The following is a 25,454-nucleotide window of genomic DNA, read 5'->3' on the forward strand; positions in this document are numbered from 1 at the left end:
GGAGAGACAGGAGAGGTCTGCTGAGCCATGTGGGTAGCTCCCTGGCCTGGGATCGAACTTATGCCGCAGTGGCTGGTGATAGTGTGATAGTGCTGAGACTTAACTCGTGTGCCACCAGGGAGGCCCTGGCCCTCTTCTCTTAATATGTAGTATTGAAAATGTTAGCTGTACAAAGTAATCTTTACTGTTAAGGTAGAGATTTTCTCCAGTCAGGTATTTTCTTGGGTGCCCTTACTGTCCTTCACTGATACTCATTTCAAAGAGTGGTTTCTCATTTGAGGTGCAGCAAAAACATGGTGCTGGGTGGCAGCAGAATCTCAGCCTTAGAAGATGGCTGTTGGGAGCACATCCTGGGCCCCAGAGCATGGTTGCCATGGTGACGCTGCTGCTTTGCCAAGCCTGTTTCTCACTGTGGGTGGAAAGAAGCTCCCTTGCCAGCACTATGCGGGATTCTGGCAGCTGGAAGAATACTGAAATGATGCGCTGCTTCCCCAGATGGGAATTCTGAGTCCTCTTTTAATTTCAACATGCAACTGAGGTCCTTCAGAAGAGTAGGGTATTAGGCTGGAGCCCATTACAAGAGGAAATTGTGGATGATGTGATACTTAAACTTTCTTATTTTGAGTAAAAGTTTTGTGGGGAATGAGGACTTACAGCGGAAGAGTCCAGCCTGACCTCATAGTAATGGAGGTTAGTGGAATTCACAGGGAGAGTATAATTTTGAGTGTTTAAAATGGCAGCATTTACATAGGGTATAAATATATATATATATTTCCATTTAATGTGGAGCTCTTAAACTCATTCAGAAAGGTCTGTTAAAGCTGGGTTGTCCACTTGGGTTTGACCAGTTTGTTATTTAGCTCATGTTTTTAAAATTTAGCTGGTACCACCCAAAGCTATTATTTCTGCACAGACTCTGACACTAGGGAAGCCCCAGTCCTTGCACATAGAGTCTAGGTAACTGGACATGCTTATGTGGAGCCTCAGATGGGTCCATGTCAACTGCAGTTGAGAAAATGTGAACTAAGTAGAAACTGACTCTGGATTTATGATGGAAATAATCAGTGGCCCTCAATGGCATTTTTTTGTCATCACCCGTGAGTTTATCATGCCATTGGCTCCTAAGCACTCTAATTCTGACTTTATTTTTACTCTGTTCCAGATCTTAGGTCTAGGATCTCCAAAAAAAGGAATTCTCATCTATGAATGTGATGTTTGCACTCCCTTTTCAGAAGGATTTTCTTGAATATATTCATTTGGTCTTGACACCTCAGGATGTCTACAGGATAAATCTTCCACACCCATATAAGATTCTTCTGGAATAGCAGGGAAGAGAAATCACTAAGGAATGGGGATTGAAATCGTTAGATTTTGCTGGGTATTCACCAACATTAGGGTAACTCTTCTTTGTTAATAACTCCATTTCTTTTTTAAAAATAAGTAATCAGTAAGTTACAAATTTCACAACACAGAAAGACAGAGAAGCATTTAGAGAATTTTCTGTTACCCTATTAATCGTCACCCAGAACTGTGTTCAGTGACATTCAGATTCTACACACACTGTCTCATCCATCTGCCAGTGAAATTTCTTGCTATCTTATGAAGTGTCAAGCTGTTCTAACCTTGTGTACTTCCGTGTGTGTGTGTATGTGTGTGTATCCAGGGAGTCATTTTGTCTGTGCAGTCATGTGTTAATGAAAGTCATAAGTTTTTCAGGCTTCTTTTATCTCTGGAGCAAATAGATCAGCCATAATTCTCCTAAGAGGCCAGTTCATTGAGAAACATTAAAAGAGCAGACTAGCCCAACCTTTGAAGATTAAGTCACTTCATACAACAATTTTGCAATTATTTCATGTTTCAAATGTTACTATAAACATGCATGTGTTCTAGATAAAGTGCTCATCTTAGAATTTACTTAACTACAGTAAATATCAATCCCTTTTCCAATTTCATTATTTGTTTCTGATGAAAGGGGAAGTGAATCACGTGAAGAGTTTTTGAGGAGCTTCAGCATTTCCATAGGAGACTTGAGCAAGAATTTCTAAAAGGGGAGAAGTAGGAGGGAATCTTGGGAACAGCATATGCATGGGGAAGGGATGAGAGAAGAGGTGGATGGAGGTGAACCCGAGATAGTCTTTGGAGGTTCTCTGAGCTTATTAACCTACTTACTTCAGTTTTCCTTTCTTGCTCATTGTTGGCACATGGTATCTCATTAATATTTCTTGGAAGGCAGCCCTGCTCACCACAGTGTCTCCAGTGCTCACTGTCATCAGTAGTTCCCATTGCAAAGCTAAGACTTAACCCTTACTAGTTAATCTCTTAGAAGAAGATATCTGGGAATCACGTAGGGAATTCTGATTGCTCACATAGAGAATTCTGATTGCTTACTGAAAGTAGCAATGGGTTTCTGACACTTCAGACTAAATGTATAAACACATCTTTCAAAGTAATGACTAAAGTAACGAGGGCCTCCCTCATGGAGTAATGGGTTAAATCTCAGCATCATGAAGCTATCCACAGCCACTGCAGCAGGAGTTCGATCCCTGGTCAGGGAGCTGACCCACAGGGCACAGCAGACCTCTCCTGTCTGCCAGCTACTACCCTCAGCAGTGTATTTCAGTAGATCTGCCTGTTCTGCTCCACACTCTGTCTTTGGTGAATCCTCTCACCTCCCCCACCTCTGTCCTACACCCCAGCTCTTGTGTGCATAAATAAGTAAATCTTTAAAAAAAAATAAAGTGATGAAACTTCAGAAAATCAAGAGATATTACTATGGTCAAATCATTTTTGAAGACCTAATTTACCACAAAATAATAAATAACATTAATAATAATTAAAATTACAACTAGTAATGGTAAAGTAACAGTAGTAAGTAGTTACTTTGTGCTATGTATTATTTTATGCATTAATTCCATTTAGAATCATAGGAGGGGAATTCTTACAGTCACCATTTTACAAATGATGAAATCAAAAGAATAAGCTTGGGGGAAAAACACACATACACGCAGAGGTAAAGTCAGAATTTTAACTTGGCCTGGAAAGTATTTTTCTCCCATGGAAAGTATTTTTCTCTTCTTCCTTTTTAATAAACTTGCACCATAGTAAGAAATAGATTTGGCATTATGACTCACTACAAAAATAACATACATAAGTATCTGAACTCTGAAGACTAAAATAAGTTGCCTGAATGCAGGCAACACACTTGCATATTGTCTACTCAATCCTCTTTCACTTTTAATAAAATTGCTTGTCAAGCATCACTAAGCTGAGTTTATAACAGGTTTCAGCTCACTGTTCATACAGCTGTAGGCAGCTCCAAAGAATAAATGGCATTGAAATAAAAACTTAAGCTTGTGAGATTTGAGAGTAATAAAGACAGGATAAAATGATAAGCAAGCATGTTTGGTGAAGACTAATTCTTATAGAATATGTGGGTTGGGAAGGACACGGTCCTGTTGGTTTGAGGGTTGAATAGGGGCCTGCAGTGGAAACAGGTCTTCTCCTGTCTGTGGAGTATGGGTTTATAATTAATCAACTATATTTTTATACCTTTCAGGCCATGTTAGGACCTGATTGACATGACTGACCTTGTGTCATTTGTACATGCAAGCACACTTTCCCATTATCCTGAAATTTGAGAGGAGAATAAAAGTTATTAGATTAAAAAAAATCATTTCTATTGTTTTTCTTCTTGTTCTTCTGCAGGGTGTTTTGAGTGCTGTATTAAATGCCTGGGGGGCATTCCCTATGCCTCCCTCATCGCCACCATCCTGCTTTATGCTGGGGTTGCCCTGTTCTGTGGCTGCGGTCATGAAGCTCTTTCTGGAACAGTCAACATCCTGCAAACCTACTTTGAGATGGCCAGAACTGCTGGAGATACACTGGACGTCTTCACCATGTAAGCCACCCTAGAGGGGCTTCTTATTTTGAGAATAATGTTTATATTTCTGTGTTGACTCAATAGGGATCTTTGTCAATGGGGCAATGACATATATAAAAATGTATGTATTTTCAGGGCATAGACTTGAGTCAAAAGATCATTTTTTATGATGGATATGGGGCACATAGCAGGTCAGACACCCACTTCATCTGGAAGTCATTTGTGTTTTAGTTTGACAGTAAAGTTTTATCCTAAATCCAGTTCCCTTGAGGGGGCATACTTGCGTTTATCTTGTTCTAATTTGAGCAGAGGCTGTTCTAATAGACTATAACAGAGAAGAGGCCACAGAGCCAAGCATAAAAGTAATGTAGTCTCTGCTGCTAATTCTAGGAAAATCACCCAAATTCTATGTGTGTTGTCAAGTTTGAGAACAGGTTGATTTCTTTTCAGCCTTACAACCTCCAATTATGTGCCAGCAAGCTGGGCTTTTTACCCATTTGAAGTTTGACAATAGGCTGTGTTTAAAAAAAAATTATCTCCAACATGGGTATATCATCTTTCTTTCCCTGCCTCAAAGAAATAATGTGACTAATTAAATTCCATGGAAGATCCTAATTGACTCCTGTAAAAGAGCAAATTATAAGATATATTTTGCAAGCACCAGTTATGGTTAAAATAAGATGTAAATGCCCGAGGTCTCTAAATTATAGTGCTATTAATATTTTCTAGAAAGGTAACTTAAATAGAGTCTGGAACTAAGAAGAATTTGTTATTCAAGTTTCATAACCTTTGTTGTCTAATACAAAGAGTAAAGGTTAGAATTGAATTATAGAAGAAATTATCTCCAAATAAATTGATGATTTAGATAGTCTGCTCAGTAACTTCATGGCTCCCCAAATAACTTCGGTGACATTTTATTTCATTATCTCCACTGATAGTAAACTTAGTATTTGCACTAATTACTGTAAAATTTATGACCCTCTACAACTTCTTGCTCTTATTTCATACTTTGTGATACTGTATGATGATAATGTTTTTTCATGTTGCACCTAATTTGTATATTGTTTTTCTGGAATGGGATGCTTTTAAAGTTAGGGTGACTTTGCTTGTGTCTCTTACAATCCATCAGAAAATAAGTCCATCACATATTTTACTTATTCAGAGCAATGCCTTTTAACTTGGTGTGTTTACGAACTAAGACTTTAATGTAACAAGTGGCCAACCCAGACCAATTACTAATTAGACGTCAACTTTTCTCCCAACTCCAATATCAAAAAATATATCACATGGCTGTTTTTTTTTAAATAATGCATCAACTACATACAGATTCTCTTGTGGAAGATATTTTTGTTAAGTTATGTTTTGTTCATTACAGTTAGTAATTGCCAATGAAAAATCAAAAGACTTGCACATTTCTGTCAAGTAATAGAGCAAGAATGTCTTACTTTGGGGGTGTATAGGCTCTGAACCCTGGAGGCAGTGGATAAAGTATATATTTTAAGCATAATTGGTACTTGCAAAACTCATCTTATGATTTATCCATTTACATAAGTCAATAAAGTAAAAAAAAATTAGGGAAGTTGTTAAATTTGTATTTATCTAAAGTATATTGGCTCTTAGACCTTTGTGAAATTTTGCTTAAAAAATAATACAGCAAAACAAATATATTAACTATTCTCCCCTGCCTCCATGTGGTGATTAAGAGGAGGAAAGGGCTGAATTGTTCATTAATTACAAGTATATTTTTGAGATATAATCCTTGCCTCTGAAGTATCAATTTAGAGCTTCATCAATGCTGCTGACAGATGGCAAGGAAGAATTAAAGCAAATTTTATAGGTCAGAACCTAAAAGAAAGATAAAGGAACTTCATCATTGTCCTTATATTTACCAAAAAACTATTCTACAAATCAGTTCTGAAATATTAGCATTGCCCATTAAATTGAATCTTTAAGCCCACATAAATAGTGTATCCATTTTTATGAAATTAAATCATTAGCATGAATCAGTCTTTGAGAGTTTATAAACACTTTATTTAGTATACAGTTAAACTGTTGAAAATGCTTTGGATTATTTCAGATTAGCTTGCAAAGAACCTTAAGAAAAAGATTGGATGGATGTATTTTAATGTGATAAAACTGACATTTTCTTTTTAGCTATATCTCAGCCTACACTGGACAAAATATATTTTCACTGTGCATTATTTTAAGCTACCACAGATGTCCTTAAAATCTACGGATTCTCTGTATTTAGATGAAATTCAAATGGCTAAAATTAGTTATAGAATAAGAATTTGTAAGACATCATAGCCCTAATAAATGGCATGAGGTAACTGTATCTGTCAGGAAACAATTGTCAAGATACTTATTTATGACAGATATGTGACAAATATATCACAGAGTTCTACTAAAGCTTGGAAGGAGTAGTTTGTGTGGGGGTTTAAAAGAAATATCAGAGATCGTTTGCTTATTTTGCTAGTTTTATTTTGGTGTGCTGTATTGAAAATTACATTTGAAATCAATAATGCATTTTTGAAAGAGGAAAAGAACCATTCTGATTGGGATAATATTGAGTGTTCAAATTATCTCTTCAAATCACTGAAATCCATTGTGGAATAGGCTCTGGAGAGCTACTAAAGGAATTAAGATTCCTCTCTGTGAGTAAATAGTTCACAAACCCAAGGGAAGGTGAAGCAGTGCAAAGTGATCAATCGAAAGGCTACACATGGTTTTATAGGTGCTAGGGACCCCAGAGAGCCTGCCTTACTAGGATAACAGAAGAACAGATAAGGTGAAAGGGAAGCCGAGGTAGTAAAATAAGGAAATACAAAATGGAGGTGAGTGAAAGATGTATTTGCAGGCAGTACATCTTGCTTGGAAATAAGCTAAGGCAAGTTAGAAAAGTATGCAAGAGCATGATTGTGAGGGAAACACTTGTTGGCCAACTTTGAGATTTATGGAGTTGTTTCTTTTCTCCATGGTTCTGCATGATTCAACCAAATTAAGCTCACGTGCATTCTAGACTTACAGGAAAAGAAACCTTTTCCTGGAAGCATGAGCTAAAAGATAAAGCCAGTTGCTCAAGCCCACAGTCTTCCGTCTGTGAGCCTTGAGATCTGAGAAGTAGCTCCCTTCTTTATCTCAGCTTCTCCCTTCGCATTCTCTCTCTTCTTTTTTTAAAGATTTATTTATTTATACAAGAATTGGGGTACAGGCCAGATGTGCGGGAGGGTGAGAGGATTCATCGGAGACAGAGCAAAGAACAGAACAGGCAGACTGATGAAATATACTGCTGAGGGGAGCTGCGGGCGAGACAGTAGAGGTCTGCTGTGCCATGTGGTATCGAACCAGCATGCAGAGGCTGTGGACAGCTTCACAGTGCTGCGTTCAACTGCCTGCGCCACCAGGGAGGCCCCATTCTCTCTCTTCTTAAACACATACATGTATATCAATGTCATCCTCATCTCTAGGACTGAAGGGAGACGTGAAGGGCAAGCTTGTTGATATGTGACCCATCTGTTTCACAAATCACCTACCTAGAATGCCAAACCTGCTTCTCTTAAATAAGTGTGCAGATAATCTTTATTTCCATATAGTCTATATTTTGGACCTGTAATTCTACATACCATTAGCCCTCACCAATGGAAGATCATCTGCAATGTAATATTTACATCTTCAGCTGATCTCACCCAGAGATTAATTTTGTCATATTTTACTTGACATGTGGACACCTGCATAAAGAGTGAATTTCTTGGGCCTCCCCAGTGGCGCAGCGGTTGAGCACTGGGTTGCGAAGCTGCCCGCAGCCTCTGCAGCGCCGGTTCGATCCCCGGCTGCTCCCCGGCCACCGGAGGAGGGTCCCACATGGCGCGCAGACCTCTCCTGCTGCCCGCTGCTCCCCTCAGCAGTGTACCTGGGTCCTTCTGCCTGCTCTGCTCCCTGCTCTGGCTCTGGTGAATTCTCTCACCCTCCCGCGCTTCTGACTGTACCCGGTGCTTGTATAAATAAAGAAATAAATACATAAATAAATAAATAATAAAAAAGAGTGAATCTCTCAAAGATTTTTATGGTTTTTAAATTAAAGTATTTTTTTAATGTCACACTCTCTGTCCTCACATATGTGGTTTCCCAGAAGCTTTTCTCCCATGATCTGTTAGTTTAAACCTTTAATATTATAGTCATTTGTTGACTACATCTTATTATTACAATAAGTGTGCAAAGTAACCCACTCCTCCCACTAGGGATAATCCTACAGTCAAGCTACTATTGCATTAGCTTGGCATAGCCATTTAGCCCCCCTCAACCCTGATATAGCTCATTGCTGTGTCACTATCTGTTATGTGATAAGAAGATCTATTTTCTGAGTTGTAATTCAGACTTCCTTGTCTGAGAGCCCGTTGGCATGATGTTCTTATTGTGTTCCAAAAATTACATCTGACCGAGTGAGCAAGAAGTGGGCATTTTACTTCTGCAAAACAGAGCCATATAAGAAAATGAAATTTAGAAATTGGTTAAAAATTGAGATATAAAATAATTCAAACCACTAAATTTGCTAAGTGGCTTCTCTTCTTGAGTAACTCTTCTGAAGAATGCACAAGGAACTGCCTTTATCCAAGTCTACCCCCTTTACAATTTATTAGAAAAAGATTGTATTTGGGTTTTGATATAATGAAGTTCCTTGATATGGTGCCATTGATTTCCAGAGTGGATATATTTTATTTTCAGTATTTTATGACTATGATTTGAAGTCAGTGCATTAAAAACTGAATTTACTAGATAATGAGTTCTTTGATACTTAATAACAAAAATTAGTTTCTATTTGTCTAAAACAGAAGTAGGCAGTACACAAAGATAAAATAAATGTGTTGGTTTTGCTCTCAGTTAACTTCATGTTTATGTAAATCTTTAAGTTTATTATAGTTTATGTTTATTCCTTGCAAATTAATGAAATAGGGTACATTATTAGTAGTGTAATGGATCCAAATTAAAGGGAAAATAGAGCATGAATTCATGGGCAGACAAAGCAAGATTTCTTAGGTCAATAAAAAATCACAGCACTGTGCTAATACTGTTCTGACCTAGTAGTTTGACAGTCAAAACAGATTGTTGGAATCTTCCTCATGTAGGAATTTTGAAGATCAGCTAAATTAGCGAAACTGTTGATAATCTTGGAGGGCTAAAAATGATGTTAGTGCTAGCTAGCACTTACAGTAGGAAACCGTACTGAATTCCTGACTTTTGATAAAATAGTGAGCATCTCCTTAGGTCATACTTATACCAGACTAGTAGTCCTCATGTGAGTGTTAAAAAACAAACAAAAAAAGTAATAGTATGTGGACTGGCCCCACCTATATGCAAAACAGCATGTAGGTTCATCAAAATGTTAAAAATAGATATACTAATATGACCAGCAATTCCACTCTAGGGTCCAGTCCCCAAGAATGCAAAAACATGAATTAGAAGGGATATATGCACATGTAGGTTTCATGGCAGCACTATTTACAGTACCCAGACTTATGGAAATAACCTAAGTGCCCAAGAACAGAAGAGTGCATTAAGAAGATGTGTTGTATATTCACAATGGAATACTACTCAGTCATAAACAAATGCCATACTTTTGCCATTCACATCAACATGAATGGAACTGAAGGGGATCATGTTAAATGAGATGAGTCAAAGATGAAAGACAAAGATGGGATGATTTTACACCAACGGACTGACCAAAACCAAATCCTACCAATATGGCTGGAGAATTGAGGCAACTAGAGGGGGGAACAGAACAGGGGTGGGAGGGCAGCCTAGCAGTAAAAGACTGGGGTGCTTTGCAGGTGAGTGTGGTGTGGTGACTTACCTTTGAAGAGGTGTGAACTTAGTCCCTAAATCTTTACACGGTGTTGTAAACAATTGCCTCAATAAAAAATAAGTAAAAAATAATTTTGTAAACCCCACTAATTAAAAACCACAACAAAACCAAATACGTAAACCATAAGGACTTTAGACAGAGAGATGACGTACTGCAGTGTTCAGAGCCAAAGACCCTAGGTTTATTTCATATACACCCTGCGCTCACTACATGTCTTACTTTGGGCAATTTAATAACTTGTCTGCCTGAGTCCATCATTAGTGAAGGGACTTCCTAATGCCCCTTACTTCTTAAGCATGTTATGTGGATAAAATAAGTTGACATTGTAAAATAATTGTGCTACACAACTATTTATGAACACAATGATGAGGATGAGGATGATGGTTATTACGATGATGGTGATATCTTTATTGAGCATGGCCACTATAATGCTTCCTAAATCTTTCTGTCCCTGGACACACCTGGCTCACCATCATATTTATATTGATTTACTGTTTGACTAGAGGAGAGGTTTCACCTAAGGTAAGCATCTGGGTTAATTTTAGGCTGGATAAGAATTCAAAGATTTTCTAACATCCAGGAATACTTCCAGGTTAGAAAAAAAATTTACAATAAAGATAACTTCATTCAAATAATATTTTAAAAGTTTTTGGGTCGAAGGACAATTACTTTGTTCTTTGTGCTTCCAAGAGAGAAACGTAAGCAAACAAAGGAATCCAATTTACAGGCATATTGTTTTCTGGCTCTATATAAAGAGCTTTCCAAATGCTAGTTTTCTGCCCTGGAATGTAATAACTTGCCTGTCACCCAAGACTGCTAATGAACTTTCTAGCCCTGAGATGCTGGTGATCCATAATTCACTTATTAAACCTTAGACTTCTTTAATCAAGAACTACTACCTTAGTATTAGGGCTTTTTTCTCTCTATGTAAGCAAAAGAAGAAAATCACAAAGGAAAAGATTTATAGATTTGACACAACATAAATTTACTCATTCATATAATATAAAGTATTAGAAGCTACATGCAAATTGAGAAAAATATTAAGTTTACAGGAAAAAGTTACTAATTTTTATAAATGCAAAAATAATTCAGCAACAGAAATATATTCTAGTAGAAAAATTGGCGAAATATGAAAATATGTTATTAGAGATTACAGTTGACTAACAGGTTGTAACTATAGCTTCACCCACACTGCTAAACCAAGAGAAATAATTTAAATTTTTTTTTATTATTTTAGCATTGGTTTACATTGTTATTTGCATGTTAGAAGTAAAGCATCTTTAAATGATACTAGCTGATATGGGGAAACAAAGAGCAGATACTCTTAATCTTTATCAATGCATCTTTATTTTGATATAAGCTTTCTGGGACACCATTTTGAAAATACAAGCCTAAAAATTTCTAGGAATTTATCCCAGGCAAGCAGGCTACAAAGTGCACAAGATTTCTCTAAAACAATTGGTTACCATGCTGTTTGTAATAGGGATGCATTTGTCTTTTAGTGTTACCATAACACATTGCAACAAATTTAATGGATTAAACAATACAAATTTATTATTTTACACTTCTGGGGGTCAGAAACTTGAAATGACTGAGCTTACTGAAACGGACTGAAATCAAGGTATTGGCAGGCTTGTATTCCATCTGGAGGCTGTAGGGGAGAACCCAGATTTTTGCTTGTTCCAGCATCCAGAGGCCACCTGCATGCCTTGCGCATGGCCTCCTTCCATCTTCCAAACCAGCAGTGTAGTATCTCCAGATCTCTCTCTGAATCTGACTCTGAATCTTCTGCATCTCTTTCACTTCTCAGGATCTTTGTGATTATATTGAATGCACCCACATAACCCTGGATAATCTCCCAATCAAAACATCATTTATTTAATTATCAGGCCTCTTTTACTAAAGTGATATATTCACAGGTCTAGATATTAGTATGTGGACATATTTTGGGAGGGGGCATTATTTTTTTCTACCATTAAACTAAAGTAGGACATTTCTAAAATATTATAATGCCTCCTAATGATAGAATGTGCCTTAGTCTTTAAAAAATCTTGATAAAATTATATCATAGGGGCCTCCGCTGTGGCGCAGCAGTTGAGCACTGGGTTGCGAAGCTGCCTGCAGCCTCTGCAGCGCTGGTTCGATCCCCGGCTGCTCCCCGGCCACCAGAGGAGGTTCCCACATGGCGTGCAGACCTCTCCTGCCGCCCGCTGCTCCCCTCAGCAGTGTACTTCGTCATTCTGCCTGCTCTGCTCTCCCCTCTGGCTCTGGTGAATTCTCTCACCCTCCCGCACTTCTGACTGTACCCAGTGCTTGTATAAATAAATAAATAAATTTTAAAAAAATAAAATTAAATTATATAATGGCTTAAAATGTTGACTTAAGTTTGCAGAGCAGTATTTTGATAACCAATTGTCATTCATGGGGATAAAAAAACTAGGAAGATAAACAGTAAATAGTCTGTTTTTCTGGCTAATTTCCATTTTTCTACAATGAAAATTTATAGCTTTTATAATCAATTCAAACAGAAATATTTTCAAATTTGAGCATTAGCATCTAGGAAGGAGATCTTAATTCCTTAAGACAGAGGTAATTTGAGCTGCTACTTTGTAAAACAAAAATAGTGAAATAAAAGTAAGACTTATGATTCTCCATTTGCCCCTTCTATGGGCACATAATCAGAGAGTTTATTATTAACCAGTTTGTAAAGCACTTTTTGACATCTCATAAACTCAATTTTATAGATATCAGAGTTTCATTTTCCTAATAGCATATTTTTCTTTGTTATCTTAAGTTGATTAACTGCATGTGGATGAAATAATACTTTCTTCACAAGTAAAAGCTTCATGCCAGTAAGTTAATGTCATGTATAGTAACTTAAATTTTAGAAGGATTTAGAAGAAATTATTTTTACAACAATAGCATTATACTACATAAGTTTCAAATGTTCATTGTTGAAAATCTGCATGAATATATACAACATTAAGGTCACTGCTAAAAGTCTAAATCTATCCTTTGCCATATCATGTCCCCCTTTTACCCCATTTTACCTGCCTTTTCTTTCCCGTTCCCTCTGGTAACCACTAATTGGTTTTATAGTCTAAAATTTTAATCCTGTTTTAATAAGTTCATCTGGTTTATATTTTTCTCTTCACACTGTATATGAATGAAATTATACAGTAATTGCTTTTTTAATTTTTTTTTTGTTCTGGCTTATTTTACTAAGCATAAACCCTCTAGGTCCATCCATGCTGTTGCAAATGGCAGGATTCCATCTTTTTTTGTAGTTGAGTAGTATTCCATTGTGTTTATATATATTCCATATATATATATACACACACACACATCACAATTTCTTTATCCATCTGTCAATCAATGGATTGCTTCCAGTTCTTGGCTATTATAAATAATGCTAGATTATTTATTTTTGAAACACAATTTGGAATTTAATACTAGAAAATGTCTATCCTTAAACTCTTTCAAGAAAAACTTTCTAAGACATTTGAATTCAATAAATAAACATTCAATTTCAATAAATATATAACTTGTGGCAAAATGAAAATCAAAATATTGCACAATTGTATTTGTCAGGATGCTTAGGCTGGCAATATGAATTGCATGAGGCTCTCATGCTTGTAGAGATTCTGAGAATTTCAACTTACAGGTCTAATTGGATATCGTGAACACTGAAAAAATTAGTTTAATGCATTTTTCCATAAAATTGGTTAGAATAACTAAAATTTTTTATTTGAAAATAATTTCAAATTTATAGTTTGCAGAAAATGAATAATACAAAGAACAACTGTACAACTTTTATTTTATAACACTTTATCTCATTCATTCTATTTTTTTGGCATCTCCTTTCTTTAGATAATTATATTTGAACATAGAGAAATCTCCACTGTACAGTTAATTAACTTAGGGAATTATAATACTAATCTAATACTTGTTTCAAATCTAGTGTTTTCATTCCATTTTTATCAATTTGACTGACCTAATGATGAATTTAATGGTATTTCTCCCTTCCTAATAAGAAATCCAGTTCAGGGGGAGGCACTGCATTTATTTGCCATGTTTCTTCAGTGCCCTTTAATCTGGAACACTTTCACAGCCCATCTTTATGGGTTAACATTATAGGGAAATACAAATCCCACATCCATTTTATTAAATCAATGCTCTTCATTTTGTGTTTATCTGGTGTTTCCTGATTAACTTCACATTCTTCCCTCTTGGCTAAGACATTGTATTAAGTGATGTATGTTCCTTTCAGGGAATCACACCAAATCACATGACATCCTCTGGACTCTTCAGTAATGATGCTAATTTTGATCATCTGATCAAGATGAAGTTAGAGTTCTGTAATGCATCGTTGCTATTCTTTGCCTTGTAACTAATCAATAATTTGTGAGGTCACACTTAAGATCATGCAAATATTCTACTCCTTGAAGCTTGCCTTCTGTGAGCATCTATGAGCATGTCTTACTTGATCCAATCTCTATCATGGTCACCAAATGCTCATCTTCTATTTCCAAAACTTTCTCCATCTTTACCAATCAGGACTAGGGACTCTGATGTAAGGAAGAGCCCTTCATTCCCCCATTCTCTTGTTTGTTTGTCTGTGTGTCAGTAATATAAACTAAGGATGTTTTCATTTCCTAAAAGTTTATAAGCCATCGCTACCCTTAATTACTTTGATGTTCAAACTGTTCTAGACTCAGCCAATGGGAGAAACTTTAACTTGGCTCCTGTATCCTTCTGACGTGTCCACCATTTCCTGAATAGTATTCCTACGTCTCAGCAGCAAGCTGTTTCGTGCTCATCATATATGATCTTCTTTCCCCAAATTAGCCATCTCTTTGAGAAGCTCTGAAAGAAGCTAGCACAGAGGGCGTAAAAGGAAAATTTCAACTGAATAATGGGCTCCAAAGATTTCCAGACCTAATCCCTGGTTCCTGAGAAAGTTACTTTAAAAATTTTAAAGAAATTTTGAGGTTGTGATTACATTAGGGATCTCGAGGTGAGGATATGCTTCTGGATTATCCTGGGGGATCTTAAATCCAAACGCAAATATACTTATCAGAGAGAAGCAGAGACATGACTCGAGAAGAAGAGGCAGTGTGACAAGTGAAACATCATGTTACCTATTCGTTTTGAAGACTTGCTTGCCAGGGAATGAATAGAACACAGCTCTAGAAGCTGAAATGCATAAGGAAATCCTTCTAGAATCCCAGAGGGAATGAGGACCTGTAACACCTAGATTGCAGCCAGGTGAAACTGATTTTGTTCAGACACTAAACTACATTGAATGTTAGCAAGCTCTTCTCACTCTTTTTTTTTTTTTTGGCACTTTTTTTTTTTTACATCATTGTTCTTTTTTTTTTTTTACAATGTTTGCTTTCTTTTCTTTTCTCAGATATAGTCCCCATAGAATTTCCACCACCAATTCATTATGCACCATTACCATAGTCCCTTGTGCTCTTCCCTCTTCTCACTCGTTTAAACACAACACATCCATGTACACTACCACATGCATTCTTTTAAACACATTGTCACAACATACAGTCTCTAGTTCTCCATCTGTGTGATCAGGTGTTCCATTCCCTTTACTCCCTCTTGTATAAAGTCAGCAGGATTGTTCCATCCTTTGCTGCCACCCTATCTACTCCACTTATCTTCTAATTATTGAGAGTGTAAAACTGAAGCTTGACAATGAGAAATAAATAACATTCTTCTTACAGATGGGTATCACGACTGCACAATACATCTTCATTAAATACATAGCCCTCCCACAAACCAGACTCCAGAACTAGCCCCGTTTCTAGAGATAGCAAAACTGTCCATTAATTTATGGTTTTCTTCTTTCCAAAGGGTTTGGAGTTCTATATAGTATTTAGAGTGACAGAAAAAGTAATGCAGATTATGGACATTTATTTGTCTCTCCTGCTTCAATAGCTGGGCATTCATTTGTGAGAAAAGAAAGAGAAACTCCCTATTCCTCCATGGAATTATGCTCTAACGTAGCTTCGGCCCAATTCCACATAACACCATTAGTGACTCTGTCTAAAAGACTTACTTGCAGCAATCTAATTTATTTGTAAACCACATTTTTTCATAAATGGCATGATCATCACTAGAAACTATGAGTGATGACTTACAGTAAGCGTAAAATAAAAACGAAATTACAATTGACATGTCACAATGACAAAAGTATAAGGTTATAGAAGGCAATGTCACTATCACAAATGCATCATTAACAAACTTTCTTCCTCTTTTCACTTACGGTTTAAGACCTGTTATATACATAAACCTTTATATTTGGACTTCTGACAAAATTTGAGAAGTTATGTTATGATTAGATGATCATCTGACTTATTAAATGATAAGCAGACTCCTTTAGAATGCCATTCATGTCTTTATCCAAGACCACGTTGGTGTGAGCCAGGGGAAGTGGGGGGCTGGAAAGGAAGAGGAAGAAACATATGAATATGAAAAAACCCTTGTCAAAAAATATTGGAAGGGACAAAACAAATATATATATAAACAAAATATATGTATATATATAAAGTATTATAGCATAAATGTTCGTAAGTCCAACATCCATTCATATCATAGTTATTCTACAACTTTTATTTGAAAGGAACCATAAGCTTGTGAGAACCATTTCTGCAGAGCCGCCATGAAGAGGTATTGAAGGAAATTGCTGTCTCTTCTCTCCCCCAGGATTGACATCTTTAAGTATGTGATCTACGGCATTGCAGCTGCATTCTTTGTGTACGGCATCTTGCTGATGGTGGAAGGTTTCTTCACGACTGGTGCCATCAAAGATCTCTATGGGGACTTCAAAATCACCACTTGCGGCAGATGCGTGAGCGCCTGGGTATGTTATTTGTCTGTGTTCAGCATTTAATGTGGGTTTATTTCAATAGCACACAGGTGTTTGTATTCATCATGCAAGAATTAAAGTATTTTTATTTAACACAGGAACATTCCCTCCTGCGATGGCTATCTTAACTCGTAATGATACTATTTTCTAAATTTAGATTATTTCATGTAAAAACTCAGTTTCAAATTCTTAAATCATGCAACACAAGTAATTTTTGTCCTAGAGGCAGCAAAACCTTCACTTGGTTTACTTCAATTTTTTTTCAAAGGGGTTTGGGGTTCCCATACAATATGTACAATATCAAAAAAAAATCCATATTCAATTTATGAACATTATTTCTCCATCTGTCTCTTCGCTCTCATTAATACAGGAATGATATAAATCATTTCAGTCTTACAGAAAAGTTTTAAATACCTGTTAACCACCAAACATTTTTTTTTACTAACTTGTAACAATTTGTATTATTTTACTCAGTGTCAGTAGTAATGGTAATCTGATAAAATAATTTGCCTATGTCACAGATATATGTCGTCTTTAGAATAATTTTCATAAGACTCCCTTCTTTTGGGGGCTAATGCTTATTATAATATAATACCTGACTTTTGCATCTGTGTCATCAAATTAGATCTGGAGGAAATAAAGTTAAAGGTCTTAAATTTAAAAAATAAAATAGGAACATTCAGGGGCCAATGATCAGTGATGCCTAAGCTGTATCTCTATTTGAGAAAGCAGGTTCTGATTTTGGATTCATCTGCATTCTGCCAGTGGAGACTAGTGCATTCAGTTAGTGATAGACTTTTTCTTACAACCAGGACAGTATCAATAGGACACCACTGTGTGTCTTAGTGAGTTACTTACATTCTCCAGATCACCATTTACCTGTCCACAAAATGAAGGATCATCACCAGAGAAGGGACAGCTCAGATGCCCCAAGCATATTTGTACCTTTGGCCAAGCAGAGAGCAGCTGAGGATAGGATTTCATGCCAACTTGTAAACTTCCTCCATAGGATTATGTGCAGAAGTAAAAAAGTCACAAAAGAAAACCCTTATCTCGGTGTAGTTATCAATTATCTGGGTGCCATTCAAACATCCCAAAGAGACTTCCAAGAAGAATTGGTAAAGGAAAACACAAACCACATTTTTTCCCCATAGTAGTCACAATTGTGTCACCCGGCAGACCAGAAGGATGGCAGCAGCTGCGTGGGCACCTCCAGAGGCAACACAGCAGGGAGTCAGCCCTCCCAAGATGCCCCCTCCCACTTCTTTAGCACCCCCTCTTTCACTTTTCCCCCAGCTCCCTGCAGCAAAACAGGCGGAAGCAGAAGCTGCCTTCCCCAGTCCACAGAGGCAGTGAGGCAGCGGACAGGCTTCCAGTGCCCCCTGCCTATCTCCACACTGACAGCGGGGAGGGGGGGGGCACACCAGCCCACAATGTGACTTTAGCACCCCCAGAGCCAAGACCACTATACACCCTGCTTGATTATCATTCAGTCAGATCCCAGTGGGGATCCAGTTATCAACCATCCTCTCCTGCTGTGTATCTTCCCTTCTTTCCTGCTTCCATGCTGCTTTATTTTTTCAGTTTGTAGGTAGATTACATCTTAGTCTACCTTACGTTCTAGGAGTTGACCGTTTTGCCAGTCTTAGTTTTAAAAATGTCTTTCTGAAAGTGCTATCACTGCATTTCTATTTGGAATGCTAAGTAATGTTAAAAGGTAGAATTTTTTTTTTCAAAAACCATATTATATAAAATGGTTCCAGAATTAGTACAAAATGGAACTGTTTTTGCTATGCTGTATAAAAATTTAGATGTAACTAACAAGCTACAATAGCACAAGTTCTATTAATTTTCATGCAACATTACATCTCTGAATAGAGGATGCTAATCCATATTTTCCTTTCGTAATGAATTTTTTTGTGCTATGTCATTACAAAATATTGATCTTTTCTGTTTATTATTTGATTGAGGTAGCTTGGTTTATAACATCATTTAAGTTTTAGGTTCTACAAAATTATAATTCAACGTCTTTACATGCTGCCCTGTGCTGGCCACCAGGAGATTACCTTCCATCTGTCACCATGCAGCTGACCCCCTTTGCACAGATCAGTCACCCCCACTTTGCTTTCCCTCTGCTAACCTCCAGTCTGTTCTCCTGACCTCTGGGTTTGTTTGTGTTTTGTGTTGTTTGTTATATTATTGTAAAGAATGCTTTTGAGAGCATGACTTAATCTGCAGTCTGTGCTTCCTCTCCTGTCAAAATTTCAAGTTCATTTCAAAATTATAAATGCTATCATTCAAAATCCAGAATATGAGGCACAAAAAAACTCAAAAGCACACTATTTATCTTTGGAGTAATGATCAGGTCAGCCCTCCTGAGATGCCCCTCCCACTTCTTTATCAGCCCTCTTTTACTCTCCCCCCAGCAGATTTGAGGCAGAACCATGAGGCAGTAACAAAATTTATATAAATTAAATATTAAATGACACCAAGTTGAGTACAACTCAAACATGTTACTGATATATTAAATGTGAACTTATTAAGTTTAATGAATATAGATACATTTATTTCCTTTTAATTCCTTCTGCCTATTCAGTTGTAACTTTGGAAACAAAATGTCTTATGTTTTGAAATCTGGAGATACGTGTTTCACCCACCATTAAGTTTCTTATTTCTTAAAATTTCCCATTGCCATTGTGACCTCAATGTAAGTCTCAAAAGAATAGATCCTGTTAGATTTTAAAATTCTTGTTAGGTTTTTAAGCCCACCAGTTTTGAAGTAACAGAGTTCTTAAATGTACTACTCTCTCTGGAAATTAACACAATTATTTTCTTTAAATCTACCTGCTCTAGGAGTTAAAACAATGAATAAAAACTTTTGAAAGTATGTGCATTATTTGTTAGGGCAGCTGTAACAAAGTACTGCTAAGTAGCTTAAATCACAGAAATGTGTTGTCTCAGTTCTGGTCCACGGTCAAAGGTGTGAGCACTTGATTCTGAGAACTGTGCGAAAGAATGGATCTGTTCCCGTCGCCTCTGTCGGGTTGGTGTTCTCTGGCGCTCCAAGCTTGCAGAAAAGTTACCCATCTCATCATTGCCTTCCCCTTGGAAGCTCTCCCCGGGGAGCTGCCCAGTTTACTTAGAATAGTTGGGACACTAATACCTAAGCACACGCATCCTGGGCATATTAACAAATATAGGTAACCCAGAGTGTTTTCATAGAGGAGTTAATTAATGTCTGTGATACAGAAGTGTGATTAACCCATATATACCTTTTTTTTTTTTTAAGATTTATTTATTTATTTATGCACTGGGTACAGTCAGAAGTGCGGGAGGGTGAGAGAATTCACTAGAGCCAGAGCGGGGAGCAGAGCAGGCAGAAGGACCGAAGGACACTGCTGAGGGGAGCAGCGGGTGGCAGGAGAGGTCTGCGCGCCATGTGGGACCCTCGCCGGTGGCCGGGGATTGAACTGGCGCTGCAGAGGCTGGGGGCAGCTTCGCAGCCCAGCGCTCAACCACTGTGCCAACGGGAAGACCCCAAATATACCTTATTGACATACGGAAAGTTTTCATTATTGGTGAAATAATGAGTCAAGAGACATTTGATCAGGTTTTGGAGGATAGAATCACTGAGTAATCTGGAGAGTGCTAAATTATAATGGAATCTTTAAAATCATGCTGTTGGGGGTCTCCCTGGTGACGCAAGGGGTTAAGCACAGCACTGTGAAGCTATCTGCAGCCTCTGTAACAGGAGTTCGATTCCCTGCCGGCCAGAGAGCTACCCACATGGTGTCGCAGACCTTTCCTGTCTTGCCCGCTGCTCCCCTCAGCAGTGTATTTCAGTCAGTCTGCCTGTTCTGGTCCCCACTCTGTACGTGGTGAATCCTCTTACCCTCCCTGCACCTCTGGTCGACACCCCAGTTCTTGTATGCATAAATAAAGCTTTAAAAAAATAAAATAAAATAGGGCAGTTGATCAGAAAGCTGTGAATTCCATGGATCATGTGTTACATTCAGGAATATTTGCATGGATTTGTTAAATAAATAAGACTAATGCAAGTTAAGAAAGAAGAAAACATTACAGGAAGTATTTTAATAGATTTCCTAGAGCAGTCTTAGGTTCATAGCAAAATCAAGCAGAAGGTACAGAGATTCCCTATTCACCCACTGCCCTTACATCTATTATGTATGTGATGTTGCCATATGTAGTAAGATGCATTCACCAACAAAATCCCATGTTCACTATCAAAATCCTGCACCAAGTGGTACTTCAGTCACAATCAGTGAACCTGGACCAAGACATCATCATTGCCCATAGTCTATAGCTGACATCAGAGTTTATTCTTGGTTTCATATATTCTAATGATTTGCACAAATGTATAATGACAATTATTTATCATTATATTATCATCCAGAGTATTTTTACTACCTTAAAATCCATTGAGCTCAACCCATTCAACCTCTGAATTCTTTTACTGTGATGATAGTTTTTCCCATTTGGCATGTTTTTAGTTGGAATTTCTCATCCTATAGCCTTCTTAGATTGGCTTCTCTCTCTTAGTAATAGGCATTCAAGTTTCTTCCCTGAGTTTTTTATTTTAAGATATATTTATTTATGCAAACAAGAACCAGGGTATAGACCAGAGGTGTGGGGGTTGAGAGGATTCACCAGAGACAGAGTGGGGAGCAGAACAGGAGAATTGACTAAAATACACTCCTGAGGGGAGCATTGGGTGAGAAAGGAGAGGTGCATCATGTGGGTCAGGTCCCTGGCTGGGGATCGAACTTGTGCTGCAGTAGCTGGCGATAGATTGATAGCGCTGTGTCTTTAACCCCTGCGCCACCAGGGAGGCCTCCTCTTCCATGACATTTGTGGTTTGATAATTCATTTCTCTTAAGTGCTGAGTAATATTCCACTGTCTGGAAGTGCCAGAGTTCATCTAACAATTCTCTTGCTGAAGGACAGCTTGGTTGCTTCCAAGTTTTAGCAATTATGGATCAAGCTGCCATGATCATAGCACAATGTTATTTTAAATAATTTTTTATCAGTACTTAGACTTAGGTAATGAGGCCAAAATAATGCTATGATATATAAATAATGATGAGAATTAGATATTTTCAAGTAATTTGCATAATAACTTAACTGTTTTCCCCACATCAAACTTAACATTATATACATTACAGCACCCACTCTGTTCAATATTGTTAATTTTGCATGGATAATGCTAGCATATTCGGGTGTCCATTGCTTGTTGTTGAGTTGGGAGTGTCTCATATTAGCATTGTGGTTCTCAAACTAGAGCTCCTTCCTCTCTCACTAAAGACTCACTGAGAAATTTTGATTGTAAAACTGGTGTTTAGTAGGTAGAGGCCAGGGATGTTGCTAAACTTAATACGACGAGGACATTTCCCAGAGCAGAGAACTTTCTGGCCCCAAATTTCAAGAGTGTTGAATTAGAAAAATCCTGATTTACAAATTTGGTTCATGTCTAGTTCCTCACTCATCCCGACATTTGGCTGTTTCGTTGACATTGGCATGAATTTCTGGCAAACTATCCCAGTTATGTATATATACTGGCATAAGATGTGAAGAGTATAAGAACATCAAAAAGTCTTCTCAAGTGTACTCACTAGAGCTTATTTTGATTCCAATAGATCAGTAGTACTTAATACTGGATGCTCATTAGATTTACTGTTAGAAATGTTTAAAATACAGCTACTGTAGCGTGGGAAAGGCCTGAGCATCTCTTTCTGACTCTTATTTCTCAGATGATCTAATGTGTGGCCCTGATTAAAACTGCTCTCGGAGGCTGTGATCCATCAGCTGAGGTCTACTTAGTGAAACAGGGTCTCTAAGCTTTGAGCTATTATCGTCTTTCACCAAATCTAATGATACTTCTTTTTTGTTGTTAAAGTGGAAAAATGATTGAATTGATACTCTTTAAATCCGTTGTAAATAAGAAAATTTTCCTTAAAAACATACTATTGTAAAATGATGGGACTAAGCTAATGTTTAGCAAAATATTTTATATCCCCTGCTTTAAAGTAGTTAATGACAAAGGAATAGTATTAACAATAGTAGAACCTGACTGTATATTTTTGGTTACAGACACTTTGCATTTATCAATAGATCCGTTATGTTCATTTCTGCTTATACCTGGAAACAGTTCATTGTATCATAAGATATATATTACAGCACATATATTATGTCATAACATTGCATCCAATATATGGAATGATTTTTCAGTGGTTAGGTAGTTCACAGACTTAGAGACTTTCAGTCAGCCGACTCCTTTTCATCAGTGATGCTGACTTGTAAGCTGTTATTTTTATCTTGACTAGAACACATCTGCTAAAGTTGTCGCAGAAAGTCTGTAACTCAACAAGGTGTGATTTTCTTAGGCATCAAGTCTAAGTTCACAAGAGTTCAGATGGAAAACAGTTAATGTTGCAAGTCACTTTCAAGTTAAGAAACCTGTACTCTCATTGCTGCACAATCAAGGATAATCATCTATTTAACTTTCTTCCAAAGATTATGAAAAACCTTGCCTCTTGTAGTTCCCTGTTTCAGTCTCCCTACTAAATTCCTAACACTGATTGGTATATGCAGGTTGAGATCAAAATCATAATTACATATTCTTGTTTTTTTTAAAATTACAACTACCTAAGTTATAATTCGTAATAATTTTGTTGAATTTAATGCTATTACCTGGTATGAGCTCAATAAATGCATATTGAATAAAAACAAAGCCAAAGTAAGAACTAGTATACCAAGAAGGTGCTTATTGTGACTGTCATTTGCATGCTCTGATGAATTGGTACAAAAATAATGATGTGATAATGAAATGTGCTTGATGTTAATTTTGAATCTGGCAGCCAATTCCTATCATTTTACACCAGTTTTTACCATTCAAGAATGAGTAAATTAATCTAACCCAAACAGGAAATCTTACTGAATTTTTTTTCCTAGTCAAATGGGGGTAGGGGGAATGGTCAAAATTGTAATATGTGAGTGATATGTTAAACCATGGCTTAAATAAGAAAAGCCAATGAGGACACTTTACACATCCAGACTACTCAAGACTTAGCCTTCCCTCCTTCCTACAAATAGAGCCAAAGCTTCTGGAAATTAAACTTACTTTCTAAGGCAATATACACCAAATGCAACAAAAATAGGTCTCCTCTGTCCATACTCAACCTTTATTTTAGAAATACAAAGTAATTAATTTTACTAGTCAAACAACTTCCTCTGTATTTATTTGTAAAGTAAGATTTATTGTGGACAATGTGCATAGTTGAGTGACCTCCTATATGAGCCGCTTTGTTTGTTTGTTTACCTGACAGTCATTTGGGAGATGTATGTCAAATTGAAGTTCACAAAAGCTTATATGGTATGTCTGACTCATATAAACAGCAACTGTTCCTGACTTCAAGTATAGTCATCATACTTTTATTTCTTCCATTTTTTTTTAAAGATTTATTTATTTATACAAGAACCGAGTTACAGGTCAGATGTGCGGGAGGGTGAGGGGATTCACCCGAGACAGAGCAGGGAACAGAACAGGCAGACTGATGAAATACACTGCTGAGGGGAGCAGCGGGCTAGACAGGAGCCATCTGCCGTGCCATGTGGGTATCTCTGTGGCCGGTGGAGATCGAACCAGCACTGTAGAGGCTGCAGGCAGCTTCACAGCACTGCGCTCAACTGCCTGCGCCACCAGGGAGGCACTATTTCTTCCAGTTTTTGTTTGTTTGTTTTCACTTCCAACAGATACTGTGGAGTTGATTTTCATGGAGTGTTTCATCTATAAATAGGTATTAATAAAGGCAAAATATTTTTTCAAGATCAGAAGAATTGTTCAAATTCTCAGATATTGTTTTAGTTAAAAATAAGAGCAGCCTATCTATGTAGTAGTCAGATTCTCACTTTCTCATTTCCTAACAATGATAATCTGGACATCAACATGATAATTTTTATATATTATATTTACTACTCAGAGCACGTTTTTATCGAGTGTTATACTTGATTAGTTTAAATAACAGCTCTAAGTCGTCATTCTTAGATTCCATGATTAAACATAAAATAGGAAAACAGAATTATATTTGAAGCTTGTTGAATTTGAATTCTTCAGTGACTATGCACTGTGACTCTTTTGTATCTTTCTTCAAACACAACTTGTGCATCGGTAGAAATAAAAATATTTTCTCACAACACAGATTTACTCTGTAACACTCAGCTGTATTAATTTTCCCTAACATTATAGCTTGCAGAAAAAAGAAAATCTGAGTCAGAACTGTGGTTTCAAGAGTCATACCTTTTATTGCCTTGTAAAATAACAACAGCAACACAGTTCAAAGTGTTCCACTTTGAATCTAAACCTATTGAATGATAAGTCTTATTCTCCAGTGAACAGCACCTTCAAAAGAAGCTTTTGAAAAATCCCCTGGGATAGAATGAAAAACAATATAGAGAGGATGTAGTCAAAAGCATGCTGATTACTCTCCCATGGACCTTGGAGTTGCTTTTCGCCTCCAAAGGAATGTACTTCAAGCTGCTGTACCACGTTCATTGTTCCTGAGACTATAAATTAGCCTTGAGATCTACAATTGCAAGTAATGAAAATGTTAATAAAGAAGGCTTTTTCCTCAAAGGATTTCCATTAACACGAATTCTTCAGTTTTGGGGTGGTTTCCAAATTTTCTGGAGCCTTTCTCCTTGAGTGAGAGCCTTCATTGAATAACTTTCCCAGACTCAAGAACGTCTTATTCTTTCAATTTCTCCAAACGTGAAATGAAATCTAATTTCCTTATTCTGTATAGCCCTATCATTCA

General features: G+C 37.1%; 1 protein-coding gene across 1 annotated transcript in view; it reads left to right on the forward strand.

The window, feature by feature from the left end:
• GPM6A (glycoprotein M6A) overlaps nt 1-25,454 on the forward strand; it is a gene marked incomplete at both ends in the record, with an annotated part of 118,205 nt that overhangs the window by 77,711 nt on the left and 15,040 nt on the right. The window contains 2 exons of the mRNA XM_084232442.1: nt 3,706-3,898; nt 16,461-16,617. Of these exons, the coding sequence (XP_084088568.1) occupies nt 3,706-3,898; nt 16,461-16,617 (350 nt within the window). The remainder of the gene's footprint in view (nt 1-3,705; nt 3,899-16,460; nt 16,618-25,454) is intronic.

Source organism: Talpa europaea, assembly GCF_964194135.1.
Source record: "Talpa europaea genome assembly, chromosome: 4".
Classification (NCBI taxonomy): Eukaryota; Metazoa; Chordata; class Mammalia; order Eulipotyphla; family Talpidae; genus Talpa; species Talpa europaea.